This window comes from Theobroma cacao, chromosome 9 (assembly GCF_000208745.1).
Source record: "Theobroma cacao cultivar B97-61/B2 chromosome 9, Criollo_cocoa_genome_V2, whole genome shotgun sequence".
NCBI classification, from domain to species: Eukaryota; Viridiplantae; Streptophyta; class Magnoliopsida; order Malvales; family Malvaceae; genus Theobroma; species Theobroma cacao.
The window spans coordinates 7,888,275-7,905,752 of NC_030858.1; the positions used below are offsets into that span (position 1 = coordinate 7,888,275).

Below are 17,478 nucleotides of genomic sequence, written 5' to 3' on the forward strand. Positions count from 1 at the left end.
TATTGAATATAAATTGACTAATATATCAATTTTGAACCTTGATTAACCCGTCTTGACAGGTGAGATGAGATGAGATGAGAGAATTATTTTGTATTGTTTAATTTAATATAAATTAAAAAAACATATAATGATGTGGTAGAAGCTAATAGGCAAGAGTGCATCTCTTCTCCCGAACTTTCAAATGACTTGACTGATGGGTTCAAACCAACACTTGGGAGGGAATTCCTCTTCAACGGCGCATAATGTCAGTGCTTTGATTTTCTTGCCTACGTATGATACAACACAGCCTGAAGAAAATTTCAGCTTCTGACAAAGCCTATGCCTAAGGCAGTGCTAGCAACACTTTGAGACAGTGGGCCTTGTTCATTCATGTAAGCAGACCACCAACCACTTTTGGAAATAAACTGGCTGCTAGGTTATAAGGCCTATTGCTTATAATTTCCTCCCATAGGACAGGACAGGTCCATCTAAGGCTTGAATCAAAGCCCAAGGAGCCGACTAATGAATGTATAGATATTCTATTAATTTATTTAATAAAATAGAATATAGTATTTGATTTCTCCAGTTCATTGATTTTTTTTTATTCACTTGAAAAGGACTGCAATGGTCCCTACTAATATAAGTAAATAACTTGTATTAGTACAAGTACTTGTTATTTACAGAGGCTTTTTCTAATTTTAAAAGCTTGCGAAGCGTGGTAGGGTTTGACTGGTCAAAAATTTGAAGGTTTAAACTCTCTCTCTCTCTCTCTCTATTCGAGGAGAGACAATGTTGTCTGTAGTAGTTATGGAATGGTCAAGATATTAAAACCCCTTTCTGTTCCATCATGAGAGATGAGAGGCTGACAAAGATTTTATTTTATCATCAACTTGATGGAACCATACTCATTGCCTTCCCTCCCCTTCCATCGAGCTCTTAGCCTTGGATTCTGGAATTAATCAGTGCCTTACACATTTTTTTTTGGAAATTAACCTTATTTTGGAGTATTAATATATGATTATTATTATTATTATTATTATTTTATGTAATAAATTTTGATGAGAAATACCTAAAAAATTTATAAAAATTAAAATAAAAACTTCAATCTCTTAAGAATTATATTCGTATACAAACATAGATGAATTATTGAAATCAAGTTTCATGATATGTAAAAATGTGAAATTAACGCTTATGAGCCTTTTTTTTAATACACATAATCAAATGACGAAAATCTTTAAGGAATTATAAATTCATGCAAATATATCATTTTTATCTAATTCTGCACTCTAAATCTTAAATGTATCAAAATATTAAAGGGATGCTTCTTTTTGATATATTTTGGATTTGTGAATCTAGTATTATATATTGATTGAGAACTTTCGTTTTGTTTAATAGATTTAACAATGCCTTTCACATCCACCATATTAGTATTGCTTCGATTTTTGAGCATAAAAATGTACTATATGTGTGGGGAGAGATTAAAGAATAGAACAATGAGGTCCTCCAATCCAAGGCTTGAATAAACAATTAATCATATGGTAATGAGAAATAAAAATATATAAAAAAATTGTACAAACACTGAAGTTGGAATTGGGAATCACGTGATGCCATTAAGACAAAACCCCCCGACCAAGTGACTAAATTAATTTGCAAGAGAGAGAGAAAGAGCTTAAAGCATTTTAAAATTAATGATTCAGTCAAAAATATCACAATTAAACTAGTAGTAGAAGTAGTAGTAAAAAATTTGTAATTTGTTTTAAGTTTTGTTTAGCTAACATAGAGGAGATCTGTGGGGAATGCCTTTTCTTCTACTCATGCTTGTAGCCATGTCCTCATCAGAAACCTTATTAGCTGATCTCCCACACAAATATAGCCCACTTCTCTTCTTCCTCACAATCTGATCACTACTGTATGCCATGCTCATGTTCTCTGACCCTGATGACCCTGAAGACCAGCTCATCGGCTCATCGCTGTCTACAATTGTTGAATGCGGTGTCTCGTTTGTCATTTCATCCTCTCCCATGTCTTGTGGAATCAGGAAATCAGGGCTCAGAGTTAAAGTGTTGCATTTCCTTAAGAATGCAGAGAGGTCTTTGTAGTGTTTCAGCACAAAATCCACCTGATAATAATTCAAAATTTTAAGCCCACAATTTAAGGGGGGGATTAAATCATTTGATTGCTGATCATGATTTAGAGCTTTAAGGTAAATTAACAAGTCAAAATTCAAGTGAATATATATTTTACCTTGCACCCCAGAGAGCAATGAATAAAAGGTTCTTGGAGACTTCTGTCACAGGAAGTACAATAGTTTCCGGCCCCTTTGAATTGCCTGTTTTGAGGTCTCTTCTTGATGAACACCACTTTAGCACTGTTAATAGTATAGGCCTAATCGAATTAAGGTCATCGGTTAGCAAATATGAACTGAATTGTACTTAAGAAAGAAACTGTGATGAAGAATCCAAAATTGAACTTCATTTTTTTCCTTTTGAAGAAATAACTAACCTGAACATTAGAGCAATCTATAAGCTTTTGGAGATCTTCCAATCTGACAACATCATGATATACGTACCGACGAACCTGAAGAAGCCTGTGAAAACGATGTGAGGGTATGCAATGAGGGCAGATACTAATGCAACAATCCAAGCAATACACGTTCTTTTCATTCTTCTTTGCAGTTTCATGGTAAGAACACCCCACGAAGAATTTCTGAGAATAAAGGGCTTCCAACCATGCAGGCTTCTGAATTCCCTAAAGCAACATGAAAGGAAAAGTATCCCAAATTAACCATGAAGTCAATAAACGAAAAAAGAACCAATAAAAGATTTAATGGAGAGAAAGGGAATAAAGACAAACCATGATAACCATAAACACTTGAGAGAATAGAGCCCTCCTCGAGCAGTACTTATCAAGACAGTGGAGTTAACAGAAGAGAGAGGGAGAGGGGTGGGGGGTATGGCGATTAGAGTATTTATGGAGGTTCACAAGAAAGGGAAGGGTATATATTTATTCCTTGGAGAGATACACAACATTTTGTCAATTGGTGGCTTATTATATATATGGGGGAGAAAAGAGAGAAAGATAAAAGAAAGTGAAGTAAGATATGACGAGAACGTGGGTGCTGTTTCCATGTCTCCCATTCTAGACCACCCCTTTAAACAATTCTTCCATCTCCTTGGCTTAAGAGCTCCTTATTGCTAAACTAACTAAGCTCTCCTTGAAGGAGCTGCCTTTTAGAATATATTTTTTTGCTGTCCTTCAGTTTATTTTTCTGTGATTCTCATGCTCATCGGCTCTTGGTTGGTGAAATGGGTTGGCTCTAATCTCTCTTTTGTTGAGAATTTGAATTGAACAAAAAGCATAGTAATTTAAAGATTTTATGTTATGATTAACTGTAGCTCTAATTAACGATTGAGTCAATGATAAAATAACAGTGATTGAAATAGTTCATATTTGCAGTAATCACAATTATTGCTTTACCAAGTCACCTTAATTGAGCCTAATTCTTTACAATTATAACATTGGTAAAAACTTAAGCAACTTGTGAGGATAGGTCTTATCTTAAGAAGTCTGTCACGTAGTTGAAAAACCCAAAAAAAAATAAAATAATAACAGCACTTAATTTACTAGTATTAAATACACACTTTTGTTTTTGGAAGATGACATATTTTTCTAGGTAAGTGTTGTTTTTCGCATAACACATTCTTCCCAAATTTATTATCATCCCTGGTATGACTTCAAAGCTAAGTAACTAGGTACCGCACAGGATGGTAACGTGAGTGTGTATATGTATAGAATCTGAAAAGAGATCTCTGATATGCCTAAAGCTGCATGGAGCCCCAATATCTATAGTAATATATTTTAGCTAATTTTCCACACATTTCAGATTTGGTAGAAATTATTTCACATGAAACTAAATAAGTGCAAACACAATAATTATATTTAATTTCTTAAATAAAACCACAAGGAAATATTAACTGTAAGAATTTTTTTCAATTTTGAGCTTATCATCAATTTGGGGGAGTACATTAAGATATATATCAAGGCATGAATTGTGATCATAGAAAGAAACAAGATGTAGTTAAGTAGAAAGAAAATAAAGATTCCCCCCATGTATCTCTCCTAGCCAAGTTGCACTCTATTTTCTTTGGAAGTCTAGATGTACCGTCCTTGTAAATGGGGAAATCTTTATGAGGACCGAGGATACCCTATGAGGAGGATCCAATCACAGTCAAATTATGTTCTCTTGCAAATGTTGACTTTAGCCCTTGTTTTTATTTGCCTTTATCATTTTCTGTGGAGGAGCTGTTATGACAAGGGGTTAATTTTCCATCATTATTGATTAATATTTTTTAAAACCAGTCTTTTATAAATAAATCACACAAATATCACTCGAATTCATATTTTCCTGTGTAACAATTGGATGTACTTAAAATCAATGATATATATTCGCGTAAGAATAAAATTATTTCATCATAACTTAAAATTATGGGTTCAAATTTGGAAAATAATATCTTTGGATTTATGTACATCTATATTGTATTATATAATTAGTAATATCAACTAATTAGCAGAAAAAAACCATTTAAATTTAGCAATAGCAAATGATTTCACCTGCTCTGAGGCAATAATTGGAGGCAGAGTTTTTAGGGTATGTATATTGGCCGGTGCTATTACCTTGCAATATTGCAGCAATCACTGAACCTTATGAACAAAGCTAAAAACACAAACATGTACGAGGAAACCCGGTTTTTGGGGATTCAGACATGGCAACATTCAACCCAACTACTCCACTAATCAGAATCAACTATGTGGCTTTAACAATAATGTGGTTTTTCTAGCACAAACAATTGACAGACAAACACAACTCATTAAGCACTAGTTAAGAGACTCAATGTCCCTTAAATTAATTCTGGATTCATTTTACTAATTTTGAGGTGACCTAGCTTGTTGTGCCTTTAAGCTCCATCCAAGAGCAAATCTTGGGGTTTGCTAACTATTTTGCCACTTCCACTTATGCCCTTCAATTTTCAATATGATCAACCTCCTAATCTTCTGGCTAATCATCAATCGTAGCATGCCATGTCACTATGCAAAAGTGCCAGGTTTTTTTATAATTTTTTGGCAAATAAAATAAACAAAATTTTCCAAAAAACAGGAGTAGGGTTGATTACTTGTTTAATCTTCTCTAGAAAGTTCAAATTGATTTAGACTGCAACCGCTGCCTAGCTAGCGTTAGCTTAATGTAATGATAATCCCAAATTTTAAACCAAGAAACAAAACTAGTTATATATTCGAAATAAATAGCATATAATACGAATTATTTCCCTTGTAAAATAGTGACAAGAAGCAACAAAGAGCAAGATGGTCTGATAGATTTAAGTTAGACAACAATCCGAGCTCGCAATAATCATAACAAAGAAAGGTTCAGACCTATGAGCTTGCAATTAAGATCTATGCTAAATTTAGGAAAAATCCGTGACAAAATAGGGTTCCGGAAAAGCTGCTTGTTTTCTTCTGGTAAAGGAGCTGTGAAAAAGTTGTGAGGGCGCTAGGCTTATAGCCTCCCTATATTTTTTGTTCACACGTTTATTTATCTCATGCTAATGCGCATTTTATAAGCTCATATTTTTTATTCATTGTGTTATTAAAGAACATTTCACATTCAATCCTAAAGCATTAATATTCAATAAATTGAGTACATTCAATTCCTTTAATAAAAAATTACTACAATAAAAGATAATATTTCATTTAGTTCATGCTTATCATATAATCTAAAATTTTTAAGTTAATTAAGTTGCTGATTATTCATGTTTTTGTTCATTTTTTAATTAATTTTGAAAGCAAAAAACTAAAAATATATTTAGAAACAAGAGTAAACAAATATTTTTTAATAAGTATGAATAAAACATTTATCTTTACAGATAATAAAACGCATGATTTTACTTGATATAAAAAAATTATATTTGAATGTATGATGCATTTAACATTTGAGTCTTAAAATTCCACCCATCAGCTCAAACTCAGCGATCTTTCTTTTTAGTATTACTTATACGTGGCAACCATATGTGTCATGTGTGCATCTGAATATTTGGTTTATTGGTTGGTACATAATCTCCTGATTAAAGAGTAAAGTTTGAGATAAATTACAGTTAATCCTAAAATTATCCAAATAATTATTGTCTTCCTAGAATTTCAAGATTATTAAATTAGTCCTTGGAGCTTAAACTCAATCAAATTATGTTGTCAATCAAACATTTCAGTCCCTCCATTTAGAATGACTTGTTTAATCTACTAGGATTGTAAGTAGAGGAATGCCATGTGGTGAATAAAAGAAAATCTCAAAAGTAGTATGTAATGGAAACGAATTTGAAAAGATTTAGGGAAGAAATTAAAGAATAATCGAAGTCCGCATATATAAAGTTGATACAAATTTTGAAAGTTTAGATATTAGTCAACCGTTAGTCATGTTAGATTTAAGATTTTATTTGATTTTAAGTTTTGATTCGACAAATAAGTGATCAAAATTATTTTTTAAATGTTCAAATAAGTCTAAACGGTCTTTGAAAAGGTTTAAATGAAAGAGTTAGTACTTAATTGAAAAAAAAAAGCTCCTTTATTTGAGAATCTACCTTTAATCTATTGATAGATGTTTTTTATCAAGGGATAAATGAAAATCATCTATTGATAGTTGGTTATTCTAAACATTTGGATCTCAAAGACCATAAGCATTTATCGATACATGCCACGCATCTATTAATAAATAGCCACTCGAAAACACTTTAAAAGATCTTGACTTGTATCTATCGATAAATAGACGCGACTTTGAATTTATTGAAGGCAATCTATCGATAGATTATAAAATCTATCAGTAGACAGTGACAGTTGGAGTCGAAACAAAGTGCTAAATGACTATTTTCACATTTAATGGATCTTCAACCATCTTTAAAGCTTCAACAACTATAAATACAAGCTCCCACCACATTTATGAAGGTTGGAAGAAATTCAGCTCAAATCATTTAATACTTCTTGTTCTCCTCTTCTAGCATTTAAGTTTTTTATTGTATCATTTATTAAGCTTTTATTTCTTACTTTCTTCCTTACTAAACATTGTACTTAATCTGCTACTGAGCCTTTAAGAGGCATTCTAACTGTGCTCATCTCATTTATTGTATTCTCTTCGGTGGTTATACCATAACCAATTAAAAAGATAATATTTAACTGGTTAGTCAAAGTAAAAGGTAGAGTAGTTGTGCTTGATTATTATATTATAAGAATGTACCTGTTTTATAATCAGTATTGTATTCAACTTGATTTCAATAGTGGATTTAAAACTCCTTAGTAAATCTAAAGAAAAGAACATCGGCAAGGAATTCGAACCTCTATAAAAATTATTGTATTGATTTTTTTTTCTCTTCTCTTAATCTGATTTGTGCACTTAATTTCTCTTATCTTACAAGAAATCACTTGTTCTACTTATTTCAAAAAGGCAAATTGTTTTTAAGAAAAAGTGTTTTCTCAAGAATTTGAAAGAAATCTCAAAATATAAAAACATTCCAATTCACTTTTTCTTGGAATTGTTCATATTGAGCTTATTGCACTAATAAGTCTTAAAGGTATATTAGATCTAAATAAAAATATAAAAATTTGATTGAATGTAATAAAAAATAAAAATTTATTTAATTTTTCAAAATAATTTAAGAACTTTTTCAATCATTATACTTAAAAAAAGGTAAAAAAAAATCTTAAGTTGGAATTTTTTTTATCTACTTAACCACCAAAATTCTGATCAATTAAAATTTGCGTTACTCTTTAAATACACACATATTTGTGCAAAACTACCAATCATGTTCGTATTATTTTATAATTTTGAAAGAAATAAAAAAGACATAAAAAGAGATAAGGATAATGTAGAGACAAAATAGAAGAAACGTGAGATGTTGACATAAGTAAGAAATACTTGATTTAGAGTCTATTTGGTCTGATATATTTTTAGCTTAAAAGCTATTATGAAGCTCTTATAAAAAATAATAACTTTTAAAATTAAACTAAATCTGTTTGATAAATTTACTTTTATAAAGTCTTTTTTATAAATAAGTTATTTGACAAAATAATTTATATAAGTTATAATTTTGATTAAAATTACCATAAAAAGGTATTTAATAAATAANAAATAATTTTCTTTTAATCACAAATTTCTTTGTTCATAATGGAAAAATGTTAATTTTATTTTTTTATTTATAAAAGTATAAAAAGTATTTTTATAAAACATAAAAGTTATAATTAATAATAAATCATAAAAATTGAAAACAAATAATGTTGAAATTATTTTTAATAGATGAGGACATATTTGAAACAAAAAGAAAAATTTTCTTAAAAAAGAGACGTGTTTTTAAAAATAGAGAAGAGAAAGTTCCTCTTTGCAGCTTTTTCTGAAACTCTTTTTTACAAAATTTTATTTTTTAAAAAAAAACTACTTATTTTTTAATTATTTTTTTAAGAGCTTCACCAAATTCTTGTTTAACCTGATTTTTGTTTTTAAGAGATGGATAAGTTGAAAAAAAAAACGAGACCAAACAAGCACTTAAAATATTTAAAAAGAGACGTTATCAAATTGTGAGAACCAACTCAACCTCCCCATCCCCATCCATCATATATTAGCCAAAACATTAACATAGACAATATAGATGATTTGCTTGTGCCCCCATGTTTTAGGGTATTAGAGTTGGTCGATAATTAAAATTTATATGTTTTTCAGTTCCATCTGCAGTTTAGATTGCTTGCCTTTACTCTATTTTTTGCCATTTAGAGAAACAAACTGAAATTCCAATATGCATGCTAGTTTTATATAGTTTCATTCAACAAGAAAAACTAACCATATATAAAACGTATATTTTCTGAAATATACTATTTCCAAATTTGAGCATAATTTGCAATTCACCTAAATCACAAACAACTTTGTGAAATAACATTTTATCCTCCTTTTGTATTTGTGATATATTAATTCAAAAGGTATAATATCCAAAAAAGCCTCTAAATTATTTTAAAAAAATTCAAATAAGTCTTTATATTTTTATTTTAAGCTAAATAAGTCATTATTTTTTATTTTAAATTAAATAAACCTTTATAATTGATAATTGACTTAGTTAAAATACCATTTTTTATTTTATTTCACATAACATTGATGTGACATAATAACATATCGTGTGATGTAACATACTGATATATTATAATTGTTGATAATGTGATATATTAATTTGATATAATAACATGATCATTTGATATTTTCACTTTCACATCAACGTCATGCCCATGTCATATGGATATAAAATAACAAAATATATTTTAATTAACGACAATTAGTTAATCATTAGTTATAAGAGTTTATTTGATAAAAAATAAAAATACAAAAACTTATTTGAATCCAATAAAAGAATAAGAACTTATTTAAATTTTCTTAAATAATTTAGGAATTTATTTGAACATTATATCCAATTCAAATAAAAAAGAAATTAAATCATATTTGAAAGACATTGAATTATTTTTTTTTTTGTACTAAAAAGAAAATATTAGGACTCGAATCTTTCTCAAGTCTCATTCCATCCTTACAATATTTGTTAAAAAATAATCAAGTAATCATGTGAATATACTCTCTAAACAAAAATTCAAATGGTGAAAACTATGTGATATATGATTAAAATGTAATGGAATTAGGCTTCTCTTGTCACCGTTATATATTACGTTGCGTTCTTCATTTTTATGCTCTAAGACTATTTAAAAAGAAATTTCAAAAAATGTGAATAATTTAAGAATGAAGTAGGTCTCTTTTTTAGACTTTTTGACTTCAAAATTATTAGTATCTGTAAAATAATTAACAATATCTAATTTTTTCTTGAAACAACAATTTTCTTCAAAAAAGCGAAACTTAAGTTACTTAACGATGTCTTTCAATTACTTTTGAAGTAAAAAAGGTGGCTATTATTAGAGCAAAGCAGCAATATTTATATACTTTATTAAAGAAATAAAGGGGATGAATGAAAAACGATAAAGAAACCATATGTTTTATCTATGTAAAATATAATAGCAAAATTCAGTATGAAATCAGTAAACTTTCGGTTGATAACAGTGGATTAATCATCAGAACCGACCAATTGAAAATTAGGAAGAATTCACGTGCACTCTCTAATAATCAAATCTATATTATGTAAACCCCAAAGACAAAGAAAGTACTTATAATGAAGAAAATTGTGAAAGAAACAAAGGGGGATTAATGGTTCAAATGAGCATCCCCACGTGCCATGAAAAGGCAAAACCTCACGTGCAGGGGATCCAATGGCCTGACTTCGAAAGCCGAAAGCGAAGGGTGTCTTTCAACAGACAAAAATATTTCTCTTTTTTTTTATTTTCCTAAAATTAAATTGGGTGGTCAAAGGTCAAAGATGCAGCAGAGATGTAATGTGGGCAAGGGGCAGTGGGCGTTAAGGGGAAGGGGAAACTGTGGAAGAACAAAACAGAGAGTGGGTCAGCGTGTGAGCCGCACGAGGGGATCTCTCTGACCCCCCCTTTTCTTTCTAACATGTGTGAGTGACTCACAGCCACTTTGCTCCTGTCAGAAACAATGGGTTTTAATTACTGGCATTAAGCGGCTGAGCCAGTTTGATGTTACTTGTATAGTTTTATATTTTGCACCCCTTTGTGATCAAGGCCTACCTCACGTGCACGTCCTTTTTCCAGGTATTGAAAGTGGTAACTGTTTTGAGGTTAGTCTCACGTGAGATCAAGATGCGTGGAATCAAACTCTTTTTAAAACATTAAAGCTGAGTAATGAATCAACAAGTAAAAGATGACTAAAGCCAGTACCTAAGCTTGGTCTAAGTACGACCATCATCACCTTCACCCTTTGTTATTACTCGCATGAATTAAACATTGCGCAAAGAGAAGGTGCCTGGGTTGTGATTATTTACTTCTTAAAAACTTATAGCTGCTTAGTTCGTGCATTCATCTTTCCCCATTGACTGTTTTGAAACGACATTCCTCTGCTCTGATCTCCCTCCTGCTTAAATATCTTGTATGTAAGGCGTTAATTAGCTGGTAAAGTTCTTGGCTACAACTTAAACGTCGAGTTTCGTCTTTATTACATACAGGAGTCCTAGTTTCCATGTCTTATTTATGTACATTTTTCACAGTATTATGCTGCATCATTTATGCATGTGAAGATGGTCATGCCCCAAAAATAAATAGATGAAAGTGCTCTGATACCATTTGATTATTGCATATAATTGGCAAGATACTTAATGGGTCAAATCTGTATGTGGGAGTTGTTAATAGCACATATGATTGGAACTCCATGTCAAAAGGGTGGCCTTGCCACTACATAGATTCCTAAATCTTTAACTATTTAAGATTAACACACAAAATTGCTCCTACTTTGCAGATAAGACATACCAGATACCACCCAGGTGGTTTTTAAGACAACCTGACGACCCTACCTCATTTCTAGCCCTTTTTTTTCCTTCTCTACAAATAACTATCAAGGTCCACATTTCCAACTTGTTTAGGATTTTATATGTCACCATATAATTCAATAACATTTAACTAATGATCTACCTGCTACTGATTTATACTTTTCACCACAGCTAACAGCAAAACAAGGAGTCACCGAGTTTAACCCTCTCAGCGCATCATATGTATGAAAGAAAAGGGAAACCTAAGTTGGACAGCTAATTAGACCATATAATGCCTTGCATTAATAATGAGTTTAATAGTATTTACACAATCATCAATTCGCAAGCAGGCAATACTTGCATTAATAAGCATACACCAAATATTGCCTCTTCCCCAGATTATCATCTTTTTCCAGGTCTTTTATTCCTGGTGTCTACATAATCAATAATTTATACAACAAATTTCAAGGATCATCATAGATGATATGCAAGGAAAGAAAAATCATACTTCGAATGATCCAAACCCAGCTTCAAGGCTTCTGAGCAGAAAACATGATGAAAGATTGCTGAACCTTTTTTGTAAAGTTGGTAAGACCACAAGATGTGCATACGTCCTCTATCTCCTCCTCTGTAAGGTAGTTATAATTTTGCAGAATCCTCTGCAACAAAAGATGAATGTCTTTAAATTCAAGTTGATGGTACATACAGTGCAACCAAACAACTATAATCATCTCAAGAATAGAAATTATTAAAAAGGAAAAAAAATGCATCTGAGAATAAAAATTGCTAAGTGATGGAAAGTCAAGAAGCAGGTCAAACCTCTGGTACTAATTAACACATCATTATACGTGTAGCAAATAGGTTTTGGACACAGAGGATAGACACAAAATACCGGTTGGACTTTTGCATATATTGGGGATGTTATCTATAGTTTAGACATTAAAAAAGACTTAACATAAGTGAATGGCAGAAATAAAAGGCGGTGGAATTGTAAAATGCAGCATGGTGAACAACTCAGTGTAGCCAATGTCCATGTGTTAAAAAATGGGCATGTTTGCCAAATGAAGGGAGAACATGCTAATACAAAGTGAAAAGTTAAAAAACCTGACCAAAAATATTGTGCTTTACCTCTCTGAAAGGTCGTACTATCCAGGGAGTAGTAGAGCTATAGCGAAGAAAAGTGCTTCCAACAAAAACTCCACCACTTCTCAATATACGGCTAATTTCAGCAACCTGAAAATAATCAAAGCAAGTAACCACTTAAGAGTATTCTCTAACTCAGAAAAGTCCTGAAAGTGATGTGCACACTGACTCAAAGAAGTAACATTGCCATGAAGTAGCATGCTATAAAATTAAAAAAAAAAACCCCACTATTGAGATGTTTTATCATCTTAAGCTCTTAGCTGATAGGATTTTCCATAGGTTAGCCTACAAGACCAATGAATAAAAAGATGCTTATTTCTTTTGTCTAGTTAGACCTACAACAGAATTCTAAAAAAATTTCTCCAATCAAATCAGTCTTTAAGGACAAACAAGGACAGAAGGAAGAACAGAACAAATTCAGTTTGTCTATCAGAAGGGTTAAGTCAGGATTGTCAGATCAAGAACATTTTGGTACATCTGCAAGCCAATTTGCCAGCAAAATTGCAGGAGAAAAATAGAGGAGGAAATAATGCTTACTGCATTTGAAGTAGATGGCCAACAATGCAAGGCAGCACCAGCATGTACAGCATCAATGGAACCCGATGAGAAAGGAAGCCTGGAAACATCAGCCCTGACAAGAGCAATATTGCTGCACATTTTGTAATGAAGTGTGAATCAATTCTTGGTTTAAGAGGAAATACAAACATTCAAAAGTAAAATATTGATATTTGCATAACTGCTTCAACTTTTAGCATCAAAGAGGTAGAGATGCTACCTAGCTAAAAGAGATGCATCTTGCTCAATGAAATCATTACATTGCCGCAGCATGTTTTCAGAAAAATCAAGTGCAATAACACCAGAATATGTCCCAGATTTGGCAAATTTTCTGGAAAACAAACCACTTCCACAGCTAACATCCACCAAAATGCCACCTTCTGCAGGTTTGAAGTATTCCTGAGCCATTCTGAACTGCATTATTTGAAAACCATAAAGTTAAACAAAAATAGCAAGGTTACAAACTCAACAATAGGCCATACAACATAAGGATATTCAGTAGGTATTAATTCTGCTTGTTCAGGAAAAAGAAACGTCAGGCTAAAAATATTACCCTTCAACTTCATTTACTTTCATGGAGAGGCTTCACAAAACAATATATGCATGTGTATAAATTAATATTCTACAAGAGACTCATTTCTTTAGAATGACCTTCTGAGTGTTATTCATCCATCTCTGTGCATTTGAATATGATAGAAAGCCAATCAACATTTACCTCTTCATCAGGCCCAGGAAAGCCGCTTCGATTAAAATTTTGACGCCAGCCTCTTTCATAGACAAATGATACAAAAGGACTCCTAGAAAGGATGAAAGCACGATATAATGAAAATAATACCTTTACATTGAAAAATTTTAGTTATGCCACGAAATGTCATCTTTGGAGGTGTGTTAGAGGCAGTTATCATTCTTGTAGCAGCATTACTCAGGACTTCTTATTATCCAGTTATCTCAATTATGGCAGTAGGTACCTTGTGTTTTTCTATGGCAGATCTGAAAGGAACCAAATAAGTGGGCTGAACATATGTTGGTTTTGGATAATGTTGGATTAAAATACTTCTATTTTACTTGGGACTCAGTTCAATCTAGAAATACAAGTAACTGGTAAAAAGTATTGTGACTTATTAACAGATTTAGGTTCGAATGGTTCTTGCTTTTGTTACTTGTTGTTTACTTCTGGAAGTCTAAAGTATTAAATGTGTAAAGTGCAAGAAAAAACAATATTTTTAAAGAATTAAAAGTTAAAATTTCAAATTTTTTAGTTAAAAAAAAATATAGTTTACTTTAATATGGAACAATCATGCTTGAAGTAACCATTTGCTTGTTTTAATCAAACACAATTTTCTTTTCTATATTTGCATTTGCATTTTATAGAAATTTTTTAGGAAGTGAAAGGCAAATAGCTATAGTAAATATCAAATGGAGACTTAAAAAATGAATTGTTTTTCTTTTAGAGTAGATTTTCATATTACATTTCAGACTTTAGATTAAAGTATCAAGCCTTCTTAAACATAACTTTAAACGAAACCTTTATGTTTTTATGATTCTATCTTTATCCCTGCCTTCTCACCCTTTTAATTTGTTGAAGTCATGTTTTAGCAATTCAGAGAGTTATAGGATCTCAGACAAGTTATTTTATAGTTTCATTAGTTACTGTAATCCTGCTCTGCACAGGACCCCCAAATTCTGCACATTTTCTGGAATATGCTACAGAGTTGATTTTTGTTCTCAGATATATTTGGAATTTGAACACAGATTCATGGATCCAGTCATAAACTGCTGATTATCTTTCTAGCTGCATCAAATTCCAGAACAGATTATACTTGCCAGAATTTGATTTACTTACTAAACATAAAACCTAACCAAATTGTACTTAAAATTCGTAGAACAAGTTGAATACTCAACCTGTCATGTGTTAAGGCATCAAGTGTAAATCCATGTATGTGTAGCAACTACCCATACCGGAATAGCTCGGTCCCAACTGGTTTGACTTCGGTGTAGTCCCTCAATCCAGCAGTAATAGTCAGATCCAAGTATACATCTTTACTCGAGTATGATTTGTTGCATTTTTTACACTTGAATCCAGACCGGTAGATAGCTTCCCTGCAAGTTGTCCAAATTCATTAGATAATCATACAGTAACCCGATCGAATCCATTATATATCAGTATAAATTCTAACTTACAAGTTAAGACCTGAAGGACCTTTTCTTATCAGTGGCTCGTAGCACACAGGGCAAGAAAACAAGTCAGTGTCCACTGTTTGATTCCGCTGAGAACTTAAATCCTGAAAAAGATATTGTTTTAATTATCTTAATGCACAAGTAAACAAGGGCATCCAACTTTTCTGGGTGAAAGGAAGTTGCTCCATGATGTTAAGCATCATATAGATATATACTACATAAAATTCAGCTGTAACACTTGTGGACCAGAGTGGAGTCATGCAACAAGGATTTAAGATGACTGAAAAGGGTAAAGAGCAAGAAAATTTTAATTCCCATGAATTAACCAAACTCTAATTCACTTGAAAGCGGCACAGCATGTAATTTCCAGCACATCAGAAAAAAAAAACGAAAAATTGAAACTTTCAGTTCGGATAATTAATGTGAATTTTCAATTACTTAAACATCTTTTCTGACACAATAATTCAAGTGGTTAAAAAGTAGTACTTGAAATTTAAGCCAAAAATAAATTAGGAAATTTTATAAAATAAAAAAAAATAAAAGGAGGAGCAGATAAGAGTGTACCGGCTCCAAAGCGACAGCGGAGCTCGCACGAACAGTGAAGCGGAACGGTTGAGAAGAGAAATGGAGGGAAGGACGAAAGCGTGAACACTGAGAAAGGCAAGGGTATTTCGGGAAGAGAGATTTGTGAAGAGGGCGAAGAGATGGTGAAGCAATCGCCATTGGAAATGGAAAAGGCTGGAAATTGTGGTTTTGGCAAACTTTTGCGCCTTTGGGTATTGTAATATGCAGGTATGTTCGTTGGTTTGCATTTAACTTTGGTGTGGAATTAGCGGCATAAACGTCAGCACCAAAACAAATAACCAAAAAACAAATATTCTTCCGGCAAAAAATAGAAATATATATATATATATTTTGTCCTCCCTTGTTTGATAGTGAGAACATATTATATATTCAAAAACCAAATTCTAGACTTGCTTACAACTTACACCTTACACCTTACATTGAAAAAATGTATAAAGTGTATATTAAATTTATTTATATTTTCTAAGATGCTTGTGCCATGCAAAGGGCATATATATATATATTTTTTTTACTTGAGCATTGTTGCAGGAGAAAAATTGTTTTATTTGAATGATTTTTAATTTAAAAAATATTTATATTTTTTATGTAACCTTAATATATGTATGCGCTAATATCAGCATATTGTAAATAATTTATAATATTTTATATATTAGTAATTAAAATTATTGTTTTATATTTTTTTTGAAAAGTAAATTATTTTTTTATATAAAAAATATTATTTTTGATATAATCAATTAAACCTTCCAAGATTTTACTTCTATATGTAGTTTATAAATTGAAATATAAGGCAAAACATGAAATTAGCGCGTGAGCCTTTTGTTGAATGATAATTGTGTATCTCCCTATCATAGTTCGGTTTCAAATCCTCATCCTCAAAAACTACTCTTAATAAAAAATAAAAATTATGTATAACTATAGTTTTCATGCATCCTATCAATTTTCATATGATAAATATATTTTATATAAAGAAGTAAATATATATTTCAATAATATTATTTAATCGAGTGTGTTAGTTTTATGTTTGAAAGTTTCATTGTTCAATATCTTTGTTTTTTGAAATTATAAAATAATAGTATTACTGTCACTAATCTAAGTGCAAATCCAATCTTTCATTTCACTATGGAAATTGAAACATCTTGTCTTAGATGATCACTTTGTTTGACAGCATGTCAACTTTAGTATACTAATTACATATTTGGTTCGCGAAATAAAATAAAAATAGAATAAAATAATTATTCTGTAGAAATAGAAAAAGGTGTGAATAAAATAGACTAAAATAGTAATTATATAATTTGTTACGATAAATGAAATAGAATAGAAATAGTTATTATGACTTATTACAGTGTTTAGTTGGTAAAAATATTTTTGAAATAAGAAAAGAATAGAGGATAAAAAGATAAAAATATCATTTATTACTTATTTTATTATTTATTTTTATTTTATTTTACATATTAAATTTTATTTATAATTTAATATTCATATTTAAAAATATTAATATTTATTTATAATTTAAATATTATTATGATTATTTATTTTTAAATATTAATAATTTATAATTTATTTAAAATATTAATAATTGATAATTAAAATATTAATA

General features: G+C 30.8%; 2 protein-coding genes across 2 annotated transcripts; both read right to left on the reverse strand.

Annotated features, from left to right (window-relative positions):
• Positions 1,638-2,999, reverse strand: LOC18588884. The gene is made up of 4 exons (XM_007013582.2): positions 2,833-2,999; positions 2,482-2,727; positions 2,224-2,364; positions 1,638-2,098 (listed from the first exon to the last, which is right to left on the reverse strand). Exons 1-4 carry the CDS (start codon positions 2,842-2,844, stop codon positions 1,751-1,753), a joined length of 747 nt encoding a protein of 248 aa, XP_007013644.2. The 5' UTR covers positions 2,845-2,999; the 3' UTR covers positions 1,638-1,750.
• Positions 11,689-16,123, reverse strand: LOC18588885 (uncharacterized methyltransferase At2g41040, chloroplastic). The gene is made up of 8 exons (XM_007013583.2): positions 15,861-16,123; positions 15,300-15,400; positions 15,078-15,218; positions 13,834-13,915; positions 13,339-13,532; positions 13,101-13,212; positions 12,549-12,653; positions 11,689-12,079 (listed from the first exon to the last, which is right to left on the reverse strand). The coding sequence occupies exons 1-8, from the start codon at positions 16,017-16,019 to the stop codon at positions 11,951-11,953; spliced, it is 1,023 nt and encodes a 340-aa protein (XP_007013645.2). The 5' UTR covers positions 16,020-16,123; the 3' UTR covers positions 11,689-11,950.

Excerpts from the sequence above, each read along its gene's own strand:
- LOC18588884 (XM_007013582.2), bottom strand. Across the intron at positions 2,365-2,481 it reads TAGATTGCTCTAATGTTCAG|GCCTATACTATTAACAGTGC; the intron begins GTTAGTTATTTC and ends TAATTCGATTAG. Across the intron at positions 2,099-2,223 it reads ATTGCTCTCTGGGGTGCAAG|GTGGATTTTGTGCTGAAACA; the intron begins GTAAAATATATA and ends AATTATTATCAG.
- LOC18588885 (XM_007013583.2), bottom strand. The coding sequence starts at position 16,019 with ATGGCGATTGCTTCACCATCTCTTCGCCCTCTTCACAAATCTCTCTTC. Across the intron at positions 12,654-13,100 it reads GGCCATCTACTTCAAATGCA|GTTGCTGAAATTAGCCGTAT; the intron begins GTAAGCATTATT and ends GATTATTTTCAG. Across the intron at positions 12,080-12,548 it reads TAGTACGACCTTTCAGAGAG|AGGATTCTGCAAAATTATAA; the intron begins GTAAAGCACAAT and ends CTTTTGTTGCAG.